At 38.4% G+C, this 23,919-nt stretch overlaps 2 protein-coding genes across 3 annotated transcripts; both read right to left on the bottom strand.

Moving 5' to 3' along the window:
- Positions 1–671: 671 nt before the first annotated feature.
- LOC120058830 (homeobox protein Hox-C11a) lies at positions 672–3,642 on the bottom strand. 2 transcript variants are annotated; one of them, XM_039007563.1, is made up of 2 exons: positions 2,845–3,642; positions 672–913 (listed from the first exon to the last, which is right to left on the bottom strand). In XM_039007563.1, exons 1-2 carry the CDS (start codon positions 3,546–3,548, stop codon positions 697–699), a joined length of 921 nt encoding a protein of 306 aa, XP_038863491.1. In that variant the 5' UTR covers positions 3,549–3,642; the 3' UTR covers positions 672–696. The 2 variants fall into 2 exon arrangements, with proteins under 2 accessions (XP_038863491.1, XP_038863490.1); XM_039007562.1 differs by having other exon boundaries at positions 697–929; positions 2,849–3,548.
- A 12,748-nt stretch (positions 3,643–16,390) lies between these two features.
- LOC120058829 (homeobox protein Hox-C12a-like) lies at positions 16,391–18,364 on the bottom strand. The gene is made up of 2 exons (XM_039007561.1): positions 17,677–18,364; positions 16,391–16,767 (listed from the first exon to the last, which is right to left on the bottom strand). Exons 1-2 carry the CDS (start codon positions 18,290–18,292, stop codon positions 16,529–16,531), a joined length of 855 nt encoding a protein of 284 aa, XP_038863489.1. The 5' UTR covers positions 18,293–18,364; the 3' UTR covers positions 16,391–16,528.
- Between the last annotated feature and the right edge of the window lie 5,555 nt (positions 18,365–23,919).

The raw sequence follows: 23,919 nt of genomic DNA, 5'->3' as shown, positions 1-23,919 counted from the left end.
AGAAAATAGCAGCACGGAAAGGGGGTGAGAAATTAAAAATGAAATCATATTTACAATACGAATGCACATAGTTGCATAGTCTGTACAAGGGAAAACATTATTACAAATTGTACACGTCACAGTTCTCAATGGCAAAAATGAAGCCTGTAAATACTATTTTGTGTTCAATAGTCTAGTCGAAAAGAGAATCGTGGTTTCATGGTAGGCTACACATAGGCAATACATATACCTATACAACGACCAGAGGGAAGGGACATTTTTAAATATCCAATACAGGCCTATCATTGCTTCCAAATTGTGTTGTAACATTTAATATTCAACAAATAATATACTTGTGAAATGCACAAGTAAATACACAGAATTAAAATTCGTGGTAAATACATGGAAATTCATATGAACTACGGCATATCAATGATTATTATATCACCTGTAGGCCTATATCTGAAATAGAAATTATTCTGTGCACGAAGGCTACAGGAAAATGGCGGCTTATTACGCATACATAGAGAAACCCCATATGTTGGAAATAGAAATAACCCCATCATAACATTTAGTTGCTCAACATGGCTGCTGATCTGGGCTACTTTTTGTAACTTGAACTTTGTTTATTACTGGTGATAAGAATTCACTGAGAAAAGAGTGTCATTGACCTTTGACTATAATCATTAGGCCTATGCTTTAACACTCCTCACATGTTCACAATAGAGGGTTTCCAGAAAAATATTGCAAACGATCTCTGCTTAATTTCTTTTCTTTCATTCTTCGATTCTGAAACCAGATTTTAACCTGTCGGTCGGTGAGGTTCAGCATCCGGGAAAGCTGCAGCCGTTTCTCTTTATTGATGTAAACGTTAAAGAAGAACTCCCGCTCCAATTCTCGAATCTGAAATTTGGAGTATGGACATCTCTTCTTCCTCGTGCGAGGAGTACCTGGGGTAATCAAACAGGAAGGACATGATCAGCGAAAGTTTCAAGGAATAGTTTGTCATTCACGCACGGATATTCACATGAAGTTAAAGTAGCCTAGCTAACAGTATTAACATCAACATAAAGTACGTAGGCTCTTTCTGTGAATACACTATTCATGTATTTCTAGAAGCATTAATTTAATGGTACCAATTCTGTCAACATCCAACACTGCACGTAATAGATCAAATCAATCAGCCATAAAGACTGTTAAATTATCCCACGCACTCAAAGTGCAAAGAATATCAACTTACATGTGTCTAAGTATGTGTTTATTTATTACAAATATACAATAACAAAATGTATATGGCTGCAGTTTGCGGGGCATTCCCATGGAATTCAACTATACATTTGCACACTCCTTCATGGTTGTTTGAAATGCACATGTTTATATTAGATATTAATCCTCTTGTAAAGCTAAAATGGCTCTCAAAATGGCAATACATCACAGTTGTGGTCAAAATCTCATGAAAAAGACAAAGTACAACGACATAAAGCATCTCTACAGTTATACTCTGATTGTGCAACATCAGGCTACACAAACAGACGCCAATGTGTGTGTGTGTGTGTGTTTGTATAAATCACTGCAAATTCAGATATAGATATCGCAGGGCTAACCGAATGGAAAGGGGTTCTCAGTTCATACTGACCACAATTTACGCATACCCTAATTCATAACTAAATGCAATACACATAGATGTAGCATTGATGCTAACAGAATGTAGCTATATAGACTGTGTATACAGAATGTGTTTTCATACTCAGTGTTGGGGAAGCTACTTTGAAAATATAGTTTACCAAGCTATCAATTACTTCACACTGGAAGAACTTAAGATACACTAAAACTACCCATAAGAAACATATAGTTACCTTAACTGAAGTAACTTTGAAAAAGTAATTCGCATCATGCAAACTACTTCGTGAAAAAGTATCATACCTTAATCTGACTACAAATGACAAGAACAGGTCACTCTGGAGTTAGATGTTAACATAATGTGTAATTTAGCTTATTTAACCCCAAAACTACGTTTCAAGGGAAAATCCGGCAGGTGGTCTGATGCCGAAAAAGAAAGGAAATTCTTGCCTACTTTACCCATAATTTATTTTAGCCAAAAAAGTCGTGTGTAGTTCCAGCAGTTAGCTACACCGCTACATGGTAAAACAGTAATAAACTACTGAAAACAGTACCAAGATTTGAATTTATTTCAACGACCAAGCTACAGCAAATTTGAATGAAATTACTAGTTGAACTAGCCTACATGTAGTTCGCTACTCCCCAACACTGTTCATACTGCGGTACAGAGCTTGAATTGCAGACACAAGCATGGTCCAGATATGGACACAAACACATAACCAAGTCTCTACGACTAATTCAATTTGTCTCCAGATACATATAAATAGCCTAGATGGATACTTATGGAGCCTGTCATATGGTCAATAGCTGAATTAAGAATACTAGTTTGCCTCCAAGTGTACAAGGCTAATAATCTCCCAGCATCTTTTAGTAGGGTTAGTTTGCATGCAAGCTGCTAAAAGAAAATTAACAAGATACCAAAAGCAATGTTCTGCCAAATTGGTTTTTACTCACGACAGACCAAGGAGAAAATCCCTTAAAATTCCCAACGCAAGTTCATGATCAAAGTTAGCATTTGTCACAATAGCGCGCTCTTAAAATTTCACGGACTCTAAGATAGAAGCGTCTGTGTATAACATGCTTTTTTTCAAAGCACTTTCCCATCGTAAAAAGTATTCTCGTTGTAAGAAAGAGCTTTGTAGGTTATAATAAAATCCTTTGAATGCTTATAAAACTCCACATAAAATCTGACCGACAAAACACTCGGCTAGTCCCTTAACCTTTCCCCATTTACAGCTTCGGTACCTACTCGAGTGGCTGTTCTTGCTGGCACTGCCGTCCTTCGTGGCTGAAGAAGTACACGAGCCCGAATGTGTATGTTCCTCCTCATCCTCTGGGTCCTTGTCCTGGTCTGGGGCGCCCAGTAGAGCCGCTGGCTGCTGGGACTCTGTTTCCAGTTTACTAGCCTCGCTCTTATGTAAACAATTCTCTGCTGACTGATTGTCCGCGCCGCAGTATGCGGTCTCAAAAAAGCGGTCGAAACCTTGAGGGAGGACGTTGTTTTTCCCCACGCCGGGGTAGAACCCTGTGGAGGAATGGTTGGAGCTGGGATGGTGGTGGTGGTGGTGGTGATGACTGTACACACTCTCGTTCGTTTTCATAAGCATTTCTGTCATGGTGGATGACGGAAGACAGTCCCTGTGCACCAGATCCTCTCCAGAGTAGCATGATGCATAATTGCTTCTATGGTGCCATTTACTAGAAGGGTCCAATCCATAGGAAACTTCCCGTACCGGCTGCACTTGAGGCAGATTTGAGGAATATGGGTAGGTTATCTGCCGCGACGAGGCCTGTGGAAGAAACGTAGAGACGGCGGAAAATTCGGGGACGTAGTAGGTGCAGTTCGGGAGGTAGATGTTTGAGGCGCAGCCCGTTCTGTCCCCAAACTCGGATGTCCGGTCTTTGCGCGTCTGGGGGCAGAAGTTTCCCAGATTCACCGAGTTAAACATCTTTCCCCCGTACTCCGTACTATAGATAGATGTTTTGGATTCGAACTGCAGAAGGGGAAAATTTAGGAAGGCAAGATGACGCGCAATCCGTCTAAGTCGCCAAAGACACGTGATCGAAAGTAGATATTGTCATATATCAATTTGGAACACTTGGATGTGTAGTAGTTCACTTAGGTAAGATCTAGGAGGTTCAAACGATTCATTTAAACACCACAGGAGCACTAAGAAAACCAGTAACATAATCCTGTTTGTTGGCTTAGGTTATGGCAATTATAAAGATAAGCTTGAGTATGAGGCTATTTATGTATAAGAGTGGGCTAGGGTAGCATAGTTTAGCATGTGATATAGCAGACTAAATTTGATTTTGAATTCTACAGGTAAGACCTTACTATTATTATGACTATTATGATTATTATTACTACTACTACTATAGCATAGTTTACTACATGTTGTATATCGTACAATAGCATATAGCCTACTGGTAGACAGCAGAATTTACTCTCACACATTGTAATGTATGACTAAACACTACCAACAAAGTGTACCGAGATCACTGCGAAGTTAAAACAAATCCATGCTTTACAATGAGACCAAGATTCCAACACCACACTCGAAGCGCCCCTGTTTTGAAAAGTGTGTTTTCACACATAGCCTAGCAGGCTTTATGCGATTATAGGTAAATATCTATCGTGAATCTATGACTAACCTCTCTGAAACTGCTCCTGATCAAGGCAATGATTGTGACTGTTTTTGATTGATATAGATGTTGTCTTGCTTAAGATATTGCAGTTTTGAAACGTGGGGTATTTTTCATCTAAACCACTTTTATAGCCTATAATTACATTTTTAACAGCCACTAAACAGACTAACATTTCCCTATAAGGAAAAAAAAACATTAAAACTCAATGTTCAAAATAAACATTTTTGAATACGCATTTGGTTACATTCACGTGCTTGAGGGACATTTTTCTATTTAGTTTTTCTCCGGATGGTATTTTATTTTATTTTTATCAAGACATGGCCTTGATGGAAGCCTATATCTTTGGTGTTGTCTCAAAATAAATGTGAACTAAACGGGAATAAAACAATACACAACATACCGTTTAGGGTACCTTAGTTCGACAAAATCACTAATTTTCTTCATTAATTTCCTTTCTCTTGGATCATGTTAGAGCTGGAGGAGAATAGCCGAGAAACTCAAGACCAAGGTTCCAGGCTGAACGTGGAAGAGAGAAGAGCAACAAGTGAAATTTAACCTTGGTCGACGACGGCTGTCAAAACAGCTGTAATCCACCAACCGCAGAGTGTAAAATATAAAATAATCTTAACTTTGAATTGCAGAAATGAACAGTGTTTTAGAAAATGATAGTCTACTCGAGAGGTGACCTAGCTATATTCAAGCTAAAAGTCTACAGGAGACCATTTATTTTGTTTTGAATTAGGCTTGAGGACCTATTTCTACTTAGGCCCTACAGTCTCACTGGGCAACAAATGAATCAATTTGTCATGGAATACTTTCACTCTGACAGCTGTTGAGAAATAAGAAATCCTTTACTGTATGTATATCTTTAGGACTACATCGTGTAACTTCTGTACATAGATGCCCGATTAAATATGCATTGTTTTCCGGAGAGAAAACAAATCTCGTTATTGATTCGTTTTAATAGTGCTCCCAGACATTGGTTATTACCTTCAAAATATACATGACGTCTGGAATCCCCATCACAAACTTGGCTAGGCCATGTGATCAAGTAGAGGGATGTATGGTATTTAAATCCTGTAATTGCATTTATTCAAACAATACCTCCGTGTGCGATTTCTCTTATGTGGGAAACTTTCATTGTTGTTGAATCACGTGAACCATACTGGCCAATCATTAATACAAAGTAAAACTATGATCATTGTATTGATTATGATAAATATCATTAACTTCCTCTGTTCCAAAATATGTTTTCTGAAGGGTAATCTGTATGCAAATGATATAATTGCATAGCCCAAACCCTATTGTTTCAATAGTTTAAACGTTTAAGATTTTGAGAGTATGTTATCATGTAGGCGCATTTTGGTAGTCGCCTTAAAGCACATTATAGGAAGAAAAACCTACATCACGTCTGCTGTTCCATTTAAACCATCAGAAAAAAGAATACTATAATAAGTAGACCTAGGTATGTTGGAGAGAGGTATGTTGCAGTGGCATTGACATATGTTTGTTTACAGACCCCTTTCAGAAGATAAAAGGTTGAAGTACACGATGCCTGCATCCAAGTACAAAGAAAGCAGACAGCTGCCTAGACACAGCACTTGAATTTGACCACTAAACTCCTCTACGTGCCTAACCATAAAACGCCGAATGGCTGTAAGAAAAAGCTAAATCCCTTTGTTCTATAGAACACAATAAAGTGAGAGGGAGAGTAAGGAGTTAAAAATTTGTGAACACTAATAAGTTCTACCCTGCACATATGAAGTAGTCTAACCAGGCAGTCATACTGTCGTTTAGGATTCTATATGAAAACACAAAATGGACAATAACACGTCACACCACAAGGGACGGGTAAAAGAAGTTGAAAGCATTTTCGAAAATAGCTTATGTTGGACAAATGTTACTTAGCTACCATTAGTTAGTCTGGCTATATATAGCCCAGAGCGCAGTGAGTCAATTCCCTCTCGTTCAGGCTTGTAGCGTCTAATATTGTAGCCTAATAGAACATGGTGAAAGTTTGGATCCTATAATGACATTCAAAGACTTTGCATACCATATTGGGAAACCATTGGAATATCATGACGCATGACCATAAACTATATGGATATAATTCAGGCCCTGACAGAAGTATATTGCATTATATAGGCCTATTTAATTATTCAGGTTTAGACAATCCATAAACGCACACAAAGAAGCGATAGCTCGACTCTCAAATGCATAGGCCTAAAGCTACCATCCAGTTTTAGGAAGGCTTATTATTCATATTTTGCAAGGAATTCTATATCTTGGATAATTAATATCACAAATCATGATTGGATTATAATAGCGCTTTTTGCTCAAGGCGCTTTGCATTATTTAGGAGAAGCGCGCCTCAAGAAGTGATATAATACGTTTAATTGGGAACTTCATACATTCCAAAAAGTAAACTAGTCGAAAACATAATAATAAACCATTCATATTGACAGGTTGCAGAAAATGTACTGTCGTTGTGCTGTTGAGTCATTTCAATAAAGAGTTCTAAATGGCGCTAATTCTCCAAAGCCAATAACAACATTTACTGTAAACGAAGCCTCCACGCAGAATAATTAATTATTAGTTCCTTTGTGGAATTCATTATCGTCTATAGCAAGACAACAACAAACAAAGTGCAAGTAGCCTTCATGTAGTCCACAACACTGTCAGATATTCTCCAGCTCAGAAATCACTAACAGCGTTTTCTGCATGCGCTCTAATTAATATGCACACTGATTTTGAGAAGGATAATCAAGCTAGGCCTTAACTGAAAGGCCCAATCGCTGAAACAGGGATATACCTATATACCAGTCGTGTACAATTTCAAACAGAGATGCCAACACATTGTCTGTGGTATTACATAAATGGCATGCCCACAACACTTCCGTTTTAAAATCTGGACACAAGCTAGTAAGGAAAATGAACACCGTGCCTAATCCTCCTTCGAATACCTAAAACGATGAATGTCTTACGGGGCTGAAGCTCCAAGGCCATCATTCGGGGGATAAGGTTTACCATGTGTTTATTCTTCTTGGATTTAAGTTAAAGTAATGGATTTTAGTCTGTAATATTCCACCCACAGTAGGACCCTTGAAGTGGATGGCTGGTGCGCCATTTCTCGAAATAAGAACCCACTGGGCACAGACGTTAATTCAACTTCTATTTCATGTTGAGTCAGCGTAATTTCAATGAAATGACGTGGAAACAACGTTGATTCAACCAGTGTGTGCCCAGTGGGAAGGGTTTCCTTCACTAATGTTTTTGACTAACTAAAGTCCCTGACGAATATGTCTACCACAGGCAGCGAGTATGATCATAAAATGTACGAAAATACAGGCAGAGGCTTCAACTTAGTAGCCACACATGGCTTTTGGAGTCCTGAGAATTTCCTGAAAGGTGTTGTAAATATTTGCCATTCTCTGGTTAAACATCACTGTTTGTGAGCACAAGCTTTTACGACTATGTCAGGAATATAGGCAATGTATTTCTACCTCGCACCATTATTACAATGGTAGCCTAAATGTTTTTTAGAACACAAATAACTATCTGGACAAAAATTAACACTAGAAAAGTACATGGGGAATAAGTTGCATGTGTACTCACAAGTCGTAGGCTGTTCTGTTAATAGCCTATGATCGATAGCATGTCTATTGTGTGGTCCGGTTCATAGCCTAAACCTATTATGGACTATTCCTATTCCTTAGCTTTTGGGGATCAGACAATGCTGTAAATAATTTCATCATCCACATTTTTGCTTCTGTGCTCCAGACACAGACCTTGTTTCGTCACCACGCACCAAAACGGAAGGAAAGCACAGTTCTCCTGTTGAGAGGCGCACGGCCGGCCCGGCGCGCCTCATATTAAAGCGGTCTGAACCAGGGCTAAATGTGGGGAGCGTGAGTAATCATGTTACTGTCCCCCCATGGCCTAGATACATTTAATTGGATGTACGTCGGGCTGTTAAACGTGGTTCTATGAGCTGCGAAGAGTTTCAAGCACAACAAGAAAGGCCCTTATTTTTACTGAGGTCTCAGTGAATGCACCTAGCTTGAACGTATTTGCACTGGGAAGCAGTAGGTTACAAGATCAGATGATATAAACACGGTAAAAGGGCTCTCCAGAGTCTATTTGTGGACTATAGGAGCACAAAGATTGACAAACCATTATAGGCCTTTGATTAGTCCTCTCATCACCAAGATATACATTCAAGTTAAAGGAACTCCAGTGTTTGGACATTTAAATAGCTTTGAATTATTTTGCGGACAATAATTTGGTGTGTTTTACAATAGTTTTTTACAATAATGATCAATGAAATATTGTCATCAATTCTGTGAAAGTGTCAAATTATTTCACACATATTGGCAATTTATTTTATGGTTATCTTCATCCATATTTATCCAGTGATATGTTGAAGTAGAAACAAACGTCTGCTCCTCTGAGGAATTTATTATCATAGGCCATGGTAAATATTATTGACTGGTCAAATCCTTTTTATTGCAGGGAGGCAAAGTGTAGTGGGCATCCTAAAAACAAAACCATATAGTGTTTGTTTGGCCTACTTATGAACATTAATAAAAATGCACACAAAAAATAATCAATAATTGCAGGCCTGAATAACTTGACTTTTTTAAACAGTTATTAAACAGTTATTAAACAGTTATTAAACCTTTTTTATGTATGTTGCACCTACATAAAAAACAACTTTCCTTACCACGATTTGTTTTGCATATGAGTCTGAATATGTCGGCTGTTAAAAAATTTGAATGTTTTTAAAGTCAATCCTTTTCAGAAGTTCTAAATATATAAATCACACTAAAATACATATTTAGACTTTTTTTGTAGGTTATATTATCAACTACAAGTATGCTTCCATTGCGAAAAGAAGAATATCTTATTACATAAATCGTAAAGATAAATATCTTGCACAGGTGCGTCACAGTTCACCAAATAAACGTGTCTATATGAAGTTACATTTAAGTGTGAAATGGAATAGAGCAAAACAAGTAAATAGGTTCATTTCTGCAGGTCTAATCTATACTAAAACGAATCCAAATGTAACTATTTCATGTAGCAAATGTAGCCTGCTTACCCAAATTCAGTTATTGCTATATTTACATTTTAGCCCTACTACTTTATTTTCTTTATTTGCTGCGATATTTGTTACTATTGTTTCAAACGATGAGTTAGCAAAGCATACCCCTGTTATTGTGTGTGTCAATAAAGATGGATCCATACCTAATTGCTGTGTGGGTTTCCCTGTCTGCGTTTTTTAGTTCACCTTTGAAGTCGGGGCGGCAGGTAGCCTAGTAGTTAGAGCGTTGGGCCAGTAACCGAAAGGTTGCTGGATCGAATCCCCGAGCTGACCCTGAACAAGGCACTTAACCCTCTGTTCCCCGGTGGGCCGTCGTTGTAAATAAGACTTTGTTCTTAACTGACTTGCGTAGTTAAATAAAGCTAAACAAAAGTCAACACGTCATTTCCCATGCAGTAAGATATTAGATACAATGGCAAAGATACAACGTTTCAAAAGGCCCTAATGTTGCGGTACAATTAGGCATGACAGATTGACTTGAAGAAATGAACGAGGCCGCGGCTGTGTTGATCAGTGAGCCTAGCAGGTCTATACACCCTCATCCAAGTCCCGCTTTATTCTAGGAAACAACTGACACTGTGCACTGAATAACGCACATGCATTACTCGATATAGGCTATAAGCTTGAAGGACTAAAGTGCATGCATATTAAAGAAGCGTAGCTGGTAAAACGTAGCCTATGGCTAAAATTAGGATTATTTCGTAAAGTAGGTTTACACTGGATTTTCACTAAAGTAGAATAGTGTTCTATTTCAATACCACAACGTTTCAAATATAAGTCAACGCATCGTCTGTATTTACCAGTCAGAAATCAATCAGAGTCAATTTTCCCGTTTCACAGCTATTAGGCTTACAGCGCAGCTCAAAGTAAGCAAATGATCCATGGTGTTCAATGCATTTTACCAATGGCAAGTAAAACAAAACACAAAAAAAGGAAACCAGTGAGACGTTTGTTTTTGTTGTGGTCCCAGTGGGAGACAATTCACAGATTTCTATTGCACCCAGTCAGTCAGTCAGTGTGTTGGTCGGTCGGTCAGTCAGTCAGTCAGTCAGTCAGTGTGTTGGTCGGTCGGTCAGTCAGTCAGTCAGTCAGTCAGTCAGTCAGTCAGTCAGTCAGTCAGTCAGTCAGTCAGTCAGTCAGTCAGTCAGTGTGTTGGTACACTAGGGATCCATATAAGGTACTAACTTGACCTTCAGTTCGTGCACTGTTCCCGCCCACACGTATCAGTTAAAGGAGTGGGGGTGAGAACCTATAGAAAACACTCCCCACAACCTTGGATAGGCCCCGAAATAGATTGTGCACGCAGACATAATGTTAAACAAATAACAAATACAAGCTGAGGAGCTTTGGAAGATCAAAATCCGGTTTTGATTGAACAGGGTAACCCTTGGCAAAACCATGATACTTACCATGCCACAGAAGCTGACAAAAATAATCCGCTAACAAATTCAGAAATTAACTGCAAATACACAGTTCACGTTTAGTTCATCACAGCGTTCGGTTTGTCTGGACTAAAGGATTTAGATAAGAATTAAAGGCATCCAATAAATGCTTGTAAAAACGAATGGGGGACACTCTGGTACAAAGGTCCTCCTCTAAATTGTTATTTCGTTACAAGTATTTATATTAATGCCACTATTGTTATTATATAATTATTATTGGTATTATTAGGCTATAATTATTATTATGTCATTATTATTAGGCTAATTATAAAGATAATGCTGGACGATGCTGTCTGATTTTCTTCAACACACACACACACACACACACACACACACACACACACACACACACACACACACACACACACACACACACACACACACACACACACACACACACACACACACACACACACACACACACACACACACACACACACACACACACAAGTGAATATCGTTGCACACTACTTTTCCTCTCTCTCTAACGTGCTCGGTGCCATAAACGGTATGAGAGAGAGAGAGAGAAAGAAAGAAAGATGGAGAGAGAGAGAGAGAGAGAGATAGAGCGAGAGAGAAAGAAAGGCCACCGAAGGCAGACCTGGCTCTCAAGAGAAGACAGGCTATGTGCACACTGCCCACAAAATGAGGTGGAAACTGAGCTGCACTTCCTAACTTCCTGCCAAATGACCATACACATATTTCCCTCAGATTACACAGACCCACAAATAATTCGAAAACAAATCCAATTTTGATAAACTATTGGGTGAAATACCAATCACAACAGCAATATTTGTGTATATGCACATAATATGACATTTGAAATGTCTTTATTCTTTTCGAATTTTTGTAAGAGTAGTGTTTACAGTAAATGTTTTATTGTTTATTATCTATTTCTCTTGTTTTATAAAGCCCTCAAATGTAATTGAAATTGAAATTGAAATTGAGAGAGAAAGAGAGAGAGAGAGAGAGAGAGAGAGAGAGAGAGAGAGAGAGAGAGAGAGAGAGAGAGAGAGAGAGAGAGAGAGAGAGAGAGAGAGAGAGAGGCCGTGCTGGGGCGCCTGCTAGGCCACGTGGCTATCTGTGAAGTTCTCTGTGAAGGGCATGCACGTACCGCTTACTGACCTCTGTGACGGGGTGCGAAGGGAGTCAAGCCACCATAAACAGATTTAGCCAGTCTCAAAGTCAAAAGTGCGATCGGTGTGCATGCAGACCACATATAACCTCGTATCTGCATTCTACGCAAGAACGAAGAACATCGTCTCAGAGATTGGTTCTTACCTGACATTACCATCATATTTTGTAGGCTACATTTGAGTCAAGTGTGCCTCTTTTTCATTTCTGGATACAATGGCCGATGCGTAAAGCACGTTTAACACTAGAAGTAGCATTAAGCAATTTACTGGGCCTATAACCTGTTCCAAGTCGTATATGTGTTTTCTAAGTGGGAAAAAACACTGGGAGAAAATGAAAACCTGATGTAATTGATTGCTTTTTTGAACTCATTTTCTAAGATGCAAATAGTTTTTGAAATATAGGCCATATCCAGACAATATGTAGGCTATATATTGCATAACATACAAAATACTTATATTATTATGATTTTTTTTTAAAAATAGTATGAGGTACTAGGCTAATATTCGTAGTACAATATACTCCCTAATTTAACATATCAAAGGCATTCGACATTGAAACCGCAAGAATATTCTCTGCGTAAAACCACTCCAAAGAAGACACACACAGAATGTAACCCGAATATTTTCATCTTCAAATACCAGTTTTCAGAGTTCAAATTTGCATGCATTCACTTCTATTAAGTACGGTATAATCTAACATGTTAGACTATTATAGACTATTATGTGCAACCTAAAATCAGGACCACAATATTGTTTTGCCTTGTGAGTAAAATTCACACATTTTCCACCCTGCCTTCTCCATAATGTCTCAGGTAGAACACAGCTGAACTTCAATTTTTCTCGATTAAATATTATTAGACGGATGCATCCTTAAATACTTATTATTCAGATGATTGCTAGTTGTGTATAGTAGGCTAGTACCCAAAACACATTCTCTCTCTTTTCTCATTTGTTGACTTTACCTATAAGCAAATCCATAGGCTGCTGCTAGGAACTAGCGCATGGTAAAAGCATTATGGTGCAATGCATCTCTCCGTTGATGACTCAATGCACCTCTCAATATCCTGACTGTAGAAACTGTGAACACAGGTTAGTTAAAATGGCAAAATCACAATAAGAATATTGCAGAAGAAATAAAGGAAGGTGAAAGCACGGAATAGTAACTGTGGCATAGTATCACCTCAATGTTCTCAATGTGATGATGGATTCAAATTTGCAGCCTTCTAAATTCTCAATAAACTCATGTCTATTTTGAAGATATTGGTGAGATATACTAAGTTCAACACAGTATAGTCAGCCAGGTTATAGTAGGATAGGAATATATAGTTCAACACTGTATAGTAGGATAGGAATATATAGTTCAACACTGTATAGTAGGATGCTGGGCTGGATAGGAATATATAGTTCAACACTGTATAGTAGGATAGGAATATATAGTTCAACACTGTATAGTAGGATAGGAATATATAGTTCAACACTGTATAGTAGGATAGGAATCTATAGTTCAACACTGTATAGTAGGATAGGAATATATAGTTCAACACTGTATAGTAGGATAGGAATATATAGTTCAACACTGTATAGTAGGATAGGAATATATAGTTCAACAATGTATAGTATAGGCTAGTGAGTATATAGTTCAATACACACTCTTAGAAAAAAAGGTTCTGGATAGACCAAAAAGTGTTTTGTGTTTTCTTCATATATGTCACCCCTTAAGGTTCTATTTAGAACCGAAAGTTGTCAATATAGAACCCCTTAGTGGTGCCATATATGAAGCAACCAATTGAACGTTTGTTGGTTCTATCCAGAGCCTTTTTTCCGAAGAGTGCAGTATAGAAGGCCAGTAAGCTATATTCAACACGGTATGTTAGGCTAGTAAGCTATATTCAACACGGTATGGTAGGCTAGTAAGCTATATTCAACACGGTATGTTAGGCTAGTAAGCTATATTCAACACGGTATGGTAGGCTAGCAAGCTATATTCAACACGGTATGGTAGGCTAGTAAGCTATATTCAACATATGGTAGGCTAGTAAGCTATATTTAACACGGTATGGTAGGCTAGTAAACTATAGGCAAAACGCACAAGCGGCAGCAGCGTATGATGGAGGCGTAAGTATTTTTTGATATACAGGGACTAATTCAGACCACTTGACTGGTGCCAGGAGTCGGTCGCCGGATCCGGCCATCCATAGTTCACTGAAAAGCCAACAACTGATCTCAATTCAGAAAAAAACACAAGCCGCCACTTTATTGTGACAAGCCGTTAATACCCAATACTTTTTTATTTTCAATGGTAATTATGTTTGAGAGTTATTTGGCTGATATGTGCAACGCAAACTCCATATTTTCTGTTTACCTGTCATTACCACATAACCAGTGCATCATATTGTTTTACCATTCCAAATGAGAGCGCTGGGGTTCTTGTACACATCACTTCAACTACGGACCACAGTAAAAGTTCATTGAAACAGCATGTAGGTTAAATATAATCAGAATATCCAGCCAACTATGAGGTTCAGGATATTATAACTGGAATGTAGTCCTATTACTGTAAGGTGTGTCTATAATATTTGGATGAGGAAGCTACTCAACTTACAGTATATGTGTTGCCACACTCCGAGTAGCATTTATTACAGATCTTCAAAATGTTTGTTTTAGATGAAAAACGGAAACAAAATAAAGCTATAGCTTATCTGAGATATATGTCGTGTATATCCAAACAAGAATCCAACGCAATAACCGTGTGTAACGCTAGAATGCGACTCATTTGTTGTACCATTATCACATAATAAAGTACTTGAAACCACAGTAAAATGATAGTGGTATAACCTTTTTTATTTTTTTAAGATTCTGTTTATTAGAAACCTTATTCATACATAGATACATTCATGTCATTTTTACTTTTATACAATTCAACGTTTGAAGCAACCCTCACAAGAGCAAATAAGGGAACGCGATATTGTACAAAAAAACAAGGAACATTAACATAAAACACTATTACATTGAGATAGGATATACCAAAATATCATATTGTTTCCATACTTTTACAATTTGCTACACGTTATAAGGTTAAAAGAGACACCATATAGTACATAACGAATACCAAATACAGTAGCCTACAAATAATAGTCAGCACCTCCGACCAATGCATTATAATCATTATAATTATAATATGCATACATCATAAAGGTTTTTAAAATGCGACGATATGTCTTTCAATCTTTCAGTTGTTTCTACTTTAAAAGTCATAAGGTACCGAGCAATCATTATGTATGATCCATTTGTTTATTTTTCACATAATCACTAACATGCTTCACTGTATCTTTCACCGCTGGGTTTTAATCCATACAGTCAACACTATAATACATTGTGCTGCCCAGATGTTAAAGGTTCACACACCAGCGTTTAGATTTTGTATGTCATATATGTTTAGAATACGATATTTCTTTCCACTGAGCCTATTTTTCAGTCAAGTTCTACTTTCAATTATGCCCATTTCAAATGTGCACTTTCCCAGCGGTAACCGTTATTCCTGGGCCTATATCAAGTACAAAAAGCTTATTGAGAGTCTATCTATGGGATGTGCATTTACGAAGAAGACATCTACCTCCGCTTGTTATTGCAATAAGGATCTCCAACAACTCTATGGTGAAGAATAATTGAAGAATAATTGTCAGCACAACTACGAGAACTATGATCTTCGATAGCAGCCAGCACGAACCCGTGTTTAAACCACAACCTCATCTGTTCTGATCCAACCCCCCAAAGTTATTCAGAGGCTATTGGGGGGGGGGGGGGGGGGGGCTAATATCAAATATCTTGAGAAAGTTGTCAGCACATGAACGAATTCATGGCAAATAATATTTCAAAGCGCTGCAGCCATAGAGAGGTTGGCATGGAGGTTTAAGATCCTCTGATTTGCGGCTTGGAGTCTGACTCCTTGCTCGTGACCGTGAACGTGCCGAAACACATGGCAGGGAACTAGAGAAAGCAGATAAGGGCATTGTGTTCGTCTTAACCAATGTCGTTCGTCTTAACCAATGTCGTTCGTCTTAACCAATCTACATTGCCAGTGACAATGAATGCACGTAAATGGGATTCAGGTACATTGGTGAAGAATTGGCCTGATAGGTTTATCACAAACTCTGGCCTCGTGTTTATTATATTGCTTTTAATTTATTTAATTTAGTTTTCAAGTCATTTATCAAAATAAATTATTCATTTTCAAGGGCTTAGGAAATTACATCAGTCATGGACATCATGCACTAATTCCGTCCTTTAGGCCTATCCGGGACGCAATAATATCATCTCAGAGTTGATTAACGTCTGTAGGCTATAGGTGTTTTACCACAACACTATGGTAGTACTATCCTGCATAACCCTGCAGATATTCTAAGTTATCGCAGCAGTATCACTTGGTCGTTTTCCTTAGGGCCTACACCTAAAACATTTTCCTGAACATTTTGCACTTTCTGATGGAGATGGAGCGAGAGTAGGCTAGGTGGGTGCATGCATGCATTTATAGCAATTGCAGACAGGAGAAACACTGCCTGTCAATCGATTATCCTTATGGTGCCACGTCTCTACGAAATCTAAAAGAAGGCCATAGCTTGCTCCCTCATCATCAGTCTCTTCTTCTTCATACGCCGGTTCTGGAACCAGATTTTAACCTGTTGATCGCTGAGGTTGAGGCGGTTAGACAGCTCCCTCCGCCGCTGTCTGGTGATGAACTCATTCAGCATGAACTCGCCCTCCAGTTCGGCCAGTTGGAGCTTGGAGTAGGGCTTGCGTTTCTTTCGGGTCCGAGTGTGCATCGGGTACCACGGGGCACCTGGAGGGGGCATATAAGATATGGATAAGTCACACCAGTTAGGACTACAAATTAAGCTCACAGTCACCTCCAAGACTATTCTCCTTTCAATGTGACTTCCTGTGCTGCGCACATAAACATGTGTTGCGTAACACTTTACTTGTTTTGGTCTAGTCTATCTAGACCTTTCTAAGTCTGAATCTTATTCGATGACATGGAGAATGTTTGTTCAGAAGCTGCAGCTGAAATTCTCTTTCCTTCTTCGGAGTTTATACATAAAGGGAAAGGGACCACTAATTTACAGTAGTTTGTGTCACATGAAGTTTTACTGATGCCGTTAAAGCTACATTAACATGATAATTAAGTATTTCCTTGCAAAAACCCCAACACCCCCCCCCAGCGACAGATATTAATTATGTTAACGAGTCATTAAAACGAAACCCCTCTCTATTTGATGCAGTCATCCACAGCGCCTCACCTCTTCAAATCAATGCACTCATTTGTTCTGCCTAATATTTGCGTAATATACATGTTATAACAAGCTAAATGATACAGATAAACCAAACTGATACAGTCACATCGATAAGCTTATTCATAATTATTTGTCTCTGACTCTGAGACGCATGCAGTGGCAGTAAGACCTAAGACCGTGGACTAAAATGGTCTGCAGCCTAAAGTCTTCTGGTTGTACACAAACGCTTGAAGCATGATGGAACATTTGAGGGAAACCCCTAGCGGCGTTTGTCTGCCACGCAAGTGAAGTCGCCTACAGGCAAAAAACAAAACATGAGCATCATGATAACAAATCGCTAGAGCCAACAACAAACCTCTGGCTATGCTGAACGACACAATTCCTTTGATAATAAACGAGCATTTTGGGGATTTATAAATTCATACAACATTGTTTGGATGAATGAGGATGGGACCCACCTCCGCATGCAGCTATGTTGCCCGAGTGGGCGGTGTGGTTTCCTGGTGACAGAAGGGTCTGAGGGTCGCTGGAGGATGTTTTGCTGCCCTCGTTGAGAAGCGAGGAGCTGGAATCGGATTCCAGAGATTGGCAGGATGGCGGGTCTTGAATGAGTTGCTCGGTCCCATAATTATACTTAGAAAATGCACCAATGTTATTGCTGCCCATGCCAGAGTGCATCCCGTGATCAGATGTTATGAATGACGATTTGTCCCTCGCTTTATCCTCTCGCTTTAGGCTGCTCCCGCCACCACCTGAACAGCTCTCTCTGCTGCTCACGCTGCCGTTGCTATAATAACATTTACTCTCCTCCGGCCGAGTAATTTCACACGACCGGTTGAAAGAAGGGTTAATAGACACGGGGCTGCTAAAATAGGATTGAGAGTATCCATTGCAGGGCTCGGATGGGTTCCACGGGAGGGAGCAAACATTGTCCCTTCTCGGGTAGGGGAGAGATGGTAGCCCCGCCAGTTGTCCCCCCGAGGCTCGGAAATTCGGAAAGTAAAAAGTGTCTCCAGTGTGGATGTTTACCAAAGGTCCCACAAACCCGGGATTAAGAAGATTATGCTCGCCCATTTCCGCGGGCCCGACCAACAGCTTCTAGTTTATTGCAATCTGACATTTAACGTAGTTAAACCTGGGGGTGCACCTGATTGGTCAACCTAAAGTCATGTGATCTAAGGACTAAATTATGCTACACAAGGGTACCACCCACTTGGTCCACCTCAGACAAAACAAAACATTAACTTCTGTATTACGGGGTTTATGTGCTTTAAAAAAATACTATAAATGTTTTATTAAATATGTATAATCTTGTTTTTCTTCTCTGGAACCCAGTCGATTCCAAACCTACTTCTCCCTTTTTCTCCTCTACTGTACAAATATATGTAACAGTCCCTAGTCTCGTTTAATATTTTTATTAGCTGGCAAAGGTTTTAAAATACTATTTCTTATGAAAACTATTTATTTTCCTAGAAGGATAAGGTGCATCTTTTTTTCGAGCAAATTATGTTTGAATTAAATGTCATATAAAGCTGTGATGTCCGTCTTTTACAAGCTTGTTTTAAGAAAAGACTGATGCTCATTGCTGCTCTCTACTCTAGCGGCTCTGTTAAAATCAGACGATATTCTATAAGGTTACTTTAAGAGTGTATATCTCACATAATATTCTCTCATACACCCATGAACAACTTTAACAGATACCCCCTATAAACGTTCGCAGCCAAACTCTATGGGGACGGTGATAGGCCTGTACCTCTCACAATTCTTTTATATAAACTTTACAAGTTAGCAGAGGGAACTTAACTGATTAAATCCGTGGAGACGTACTGAACCATATACCATTAATTAGTTGATTTGTGTTATTATCATTCTGAAGATGCTCTGTAGGAATCGCTATTATGCATCACAGCGTAGCTGTTATAATAGCAAAGCACCGTTAGAGAGCAATTTTAGAGGAAAAATACTTTCTTATAGGCTATAGTACAACAGCAAAAATGAATGCTTAGTCTCAGCAAAAAAATAATCGCTTTACCATATTTCTTAAAATTACGACTCCTATGCATATCATTCAGGCACGTAGCCAACAGTTAGCGAATACATTCCAATGTGGTCTAAGCCTGTCAAATTGTTCAACATATACAGCCTTATACTATGCCAGTGGATGGTATGGTACCATATTCTTTCTCTTTCTTCTCCTCCCATCTGGTCCACAGATCCTCTCATCAATTGCATTGAAGGTATCTGGAAATGCTTAGACTCAGAGTGCATTCTTAGATATAAATCCTTCTAATATATAGCTTAGTACTGACACTCATATTAATTCTTCTGAAGTTACGTAATGTTTAGCCACCGGGCAAGACCGACAAAAAACAAATGTATAGATCTACACCTACATTACACGTAATTTGGCAGACGCTCTTATCTAGAGCGACTTACAGGAGCAATTAGGCTTAAGTGCATTGCTCAAGGGCACATCGATAGATTTTTCACCCAGTCTACTTTGGAATTGGAACCAGCAAATTGTTGATTACTGTGCCAACACTCTCAACTGCTAGGCTAACTGCCGCCTCAGATCTGCAAATTTGTAATAAAAAATGCATACCCCTTTTAAATGTAATTATGTAACGTCTCTTATGCGCACGTGTGTATACTTATGGGTTAAGGCTCATTGCCTAGGTTCCCAGATGTCTGTAGCACTGGTGACGATTACGGCTGACTTCTTATAGGCATAAATAAGGCCTACTAAATAAAGGCTTATATGTATTAATGAATGTATATTGCTCTGAATATGTCAGTGCTACTCAAGTGCATGCGCAAAATTGCGCTTTATTGATCTTAAAATATGTTAACCATTCACATTATTTTCATGAAGCATGCGTTACCATAATATCAATGAAATATCACGCGCGGTTTTACGTCATAAGGATATTACAACATATAGAACTGTGTGTTGAGGGTATGGTAAAGGAATATAACTCCTTACCATCCTATTTGATGTATAATAATACTGATGGTCTGCTATAACGTGGATTTATAACTCTTTGTCCAAAACAATTTGACATTACGTTATGTTCATATTATACGTCATAACAGCATAACTATGTAAAATATAAAATGTAAAATATCGGTAAATAAAATAACTTAGGCCTATTGACAACGTAATTGTAGTAGTTATATAACATTTTAGATGTAAATGTTAAGTATGTGGCATTTTGCACTTGCAATTTGAATATTGCTGCATAGATAAGAAGTGCAAAGCCTTATCTGAGAAGACTAGCCTAATTAGTTTTACATAGGCTACATTGGTCGCTGCACAATTTTCAACTCAGACATTATTTGATGCAACCCACACGTTATTTGATCCATCGTCAGCAGTGACAGATATCACAGAGAACCAGCGCGCCTCAGCCTCTAAATAGAACGAAAAATATAAACCTGAAATTGGAGACGCTGCTTTGAATTCTTTGAGTTTTAATCTGGCCTCGTGCACTTTCAGAATTTCTTCTCCAATCATTGCAGACCCTTAGTAAGTATTGCAATGCAGTACAACAACATAAATGTTATTATATGTTATGAGCCTAGCTACAGCCGTATGTCTGAGCACTATGGGAGATTACTTGGTATCGGTTAAGTTCACAACCTCTCATTTTTTATTTTTTTATTTAACCTTTATTTAACCAGGAAGGGCTCATTGAGATTTAAAATCTCTTTTTCAAGAGCGTCCTGGCCAAGATAGGCAGCACCAAGTCATTACAAAAAATTACAGACAGACAACATGAAAAACTGACATTTAACATTCATGTTCCTAATTACGACATAGTAATCCATTCTAGGAAAAGTTGCCAATGAAAAACCTTAATTACAAGACGAGAAAATGTCTGTAACCATGTAATGATACGTCCATGACCATTTTCAAAGTAGAGCTTTAAATATCGATACATATATTAAAAGTGAATCTGCATTATATATAATGGTTCCACTTTACCTCAAAGAGAATAGAGGCAACAGCGTCGTTGTGCTGCAGCAGACAGCAGACCAGACCCCCCAATCCCACCACGCCTTCGATCCAGACCAGCTCTCCAACAAGCCCAGTTCACATTCACACTGAACGATTTCTGGATTCACATTTGTTACAGACGATACTATTAGAGCGTCGGGGAATTGAGAAACACTCAACTGATATTCTGAGATATTCTGAGAAAATAAGTATTTTTGATAGGTCTATATTCTTTTACAAAACGACAGTTGGGAAACACTGGTTGTCAGTTCAAGGTCACTGTCTCGTGCGCTGTCTGGAGGCTCGGGATTGGAATTTCTGTCTTGGAATCTCTCGGCCTGTCCAGACAGGGCAATAGCGGAAACAAAGGACTTTTTTACTCCACTTTGATTTTGTGCAGACAGGTTGCCACGGTTATGGCCTTGGATCTTTTTTAAAGTTCCCCTCAAGGACAAGACCTCCCTGATTGTGAACAACGCGGGGAGAACTGCAAGATTTTAAGTGTAGCCTATTTAATTCTGTCTAATTTAATACAGGAAGAAATATCCATTTAGAAAAAAGAATAGTGAACTAGACATAACCATTGACTTAAAATGCTTAAGGTAAACTGTTAAAATAGGCTTCTGTTATAAAATATGGTTATATTAAACTTTAAATTATTAATAATTAGGATTTAATATCATACCTATAACGAAGTGGCTCGTGTTACAATATTCGATATTTTAACACACCCTTTGAACTTGACCGTCAAAACATTTGTTCAAAACATTTGTTTTTGGAAGATCATTGCGAAATATCATATAATTGCCTGTGAATTAAAATTGTATAAATTATAAAGTTCTGTAACTATTCGGCCAGTGTAAGCCAGTGCATAGTGACACTTAATATACGTATATATGTGTGTGTGTGTGTGTGTGTGTGTGTGTGTGTGTGTGTGTGTGTGTGTGTGTGTGTGTGCGTGCGTGCGTGCGTGCGTGTGTGTGTGTGTGGTTCTCCCAAGCAATTATCAAATTCTTTCAAAACAGCTGAGATAATTGATTAATATATTTAGTGGTTACAAATCAATCACAATCTATCTATTTTCAATCAATTGACATATACTCAGGCATTTTACGCATAGCCCTATTATGCATAACATTCTTATTCCTAATCCGTTAGAACAGCAATCAGTAGGCGTAAGTACATAGCTACAAACGAATCTACCATCTACATCATTTGGCGTTGGAAGAGCCTGTAGCTACAGCTAAAAAATGACGCAAATAGCATTACCAACACAACATAAACCATTCATATGAATCATCTTGAAAATATTCCTCATGTGTCTAAGAGGAAAGAGTCGCTAAAAATCAAAATCGCTATGGGACGTCGTTATGTTGCGATTTAAGAAATGGATAACATCACCACAACAAAACAGCAATATGCATAATGAATATAGCGTACTGTATAATGATAACAAAAACAAAAGTAAAACTTCACTAACAACAATAATAAGATCAACAAATGCAGTCAGTCACATGACGAGTTGGTTGTTTAGGGTTGGCTTAGATTGTTGACAACATGTAAACTATATTTCGTCTCCAATGTTTATTGAAAACATAAACACATTTGCACAATGAGCACTTGTTGTCTCTCAAATACATTGTTCTAGTGTCGGTTAACTAGCTAGCGAATTTGAGCCATATTAGCATGGACATTAGTCAAAACACCTCAAAACAAGACATGGTATAAATATAACAGCAGCAATAATAACAATACTATGTTATAATATGAATATGGATTTAGTGTTAGGCTCCTATATAGGCTTATTGATGTTAAAAAGTAATAGCCTAATAGTAATAATGATAATTGCAAGATGCAGCATCGTTCGGGTTAGCTGACAATGTCACGAAAACAACGCGTGCGCTTCAACAGGGCAGAAGTCTGTTGTTGTGATTCTGGATAGCCATATAGCTAGCAACAATTACAATAACTACCATGTGGGGAATCGTAGTTGCCTCGTTTCAGCTGGTTTTATATTGTTCTTGATATCACGTCTTGTTTTGAGGTGTTTTGACAAATGTCTATGCTAATATGGCTAAAATTCGCTAGCTTAATAACCAACAACTGTAACGATGTATTTGAGAGACAACAAGTGCTCATTGTGCAAATGTACTTAAGTTTTCAATAAACATTGGAGACGAAATATATTTTATATGTTGTCAACAATCTAAGCCAACCCTAAACAACCAACCCGTCCATGTGACTGACTGAATGAATGCAAAAATAAATCCAAGTTTCATTTCTACACCCTGGTATTTTCACCTTGCCACCACCAGAGGTTATCAGCCCCCTTCTCAATTCAGCTTTTGCCCTCCAGAACACTGCTCAGCAACATGCTGGCTGGGGCCAGCGCCATCTATTTGGTTGGGCCTGGGCCTGGCAGCAACCACAAGCTATTCACTCTATAGCCAAAGCTTTCATTTACATTTTGAAACTTGTATCAAATAAGTACTTTTTGGTTACTTGTTATAATCTAAAGGAAGTAAGTGTTCGACTACATGCCATTTTCACTGGACAAATTATTCCATTCCATTTGGAGTGAAGTTGTCTTGTGTTTTTGATTGGACAAAACACTCTTTGCTGAAATTATCAGTTAGAATGCCGAAAATGATTGACAATATTGAGTGAATAAACATTTAAATCAAACGATTTAAGCCTTTGCGTG

The sequence above is a fragment of the Salvelinus namaycush genome, chromosome 14 (genome assembly GCF_016432855.1).
Source record: "Salvelinus namaycush isolate Seneca chromosome 14, SaNama_1.0, whole genome shotgun sequence".
In the NCBI taxonomy this organism is placed as follows: domain Eukaryota; kingdom Metazoa; phylum Chordata; class Actinopteri; order Salmoniformes; family Salmonidae; genus Salvelinus; species Salvelinus namaycush.
Note: the sequence above shows the minus strand (reverse complement) of the source record. Positions and strands in the feature narration are given on the sequence as shown.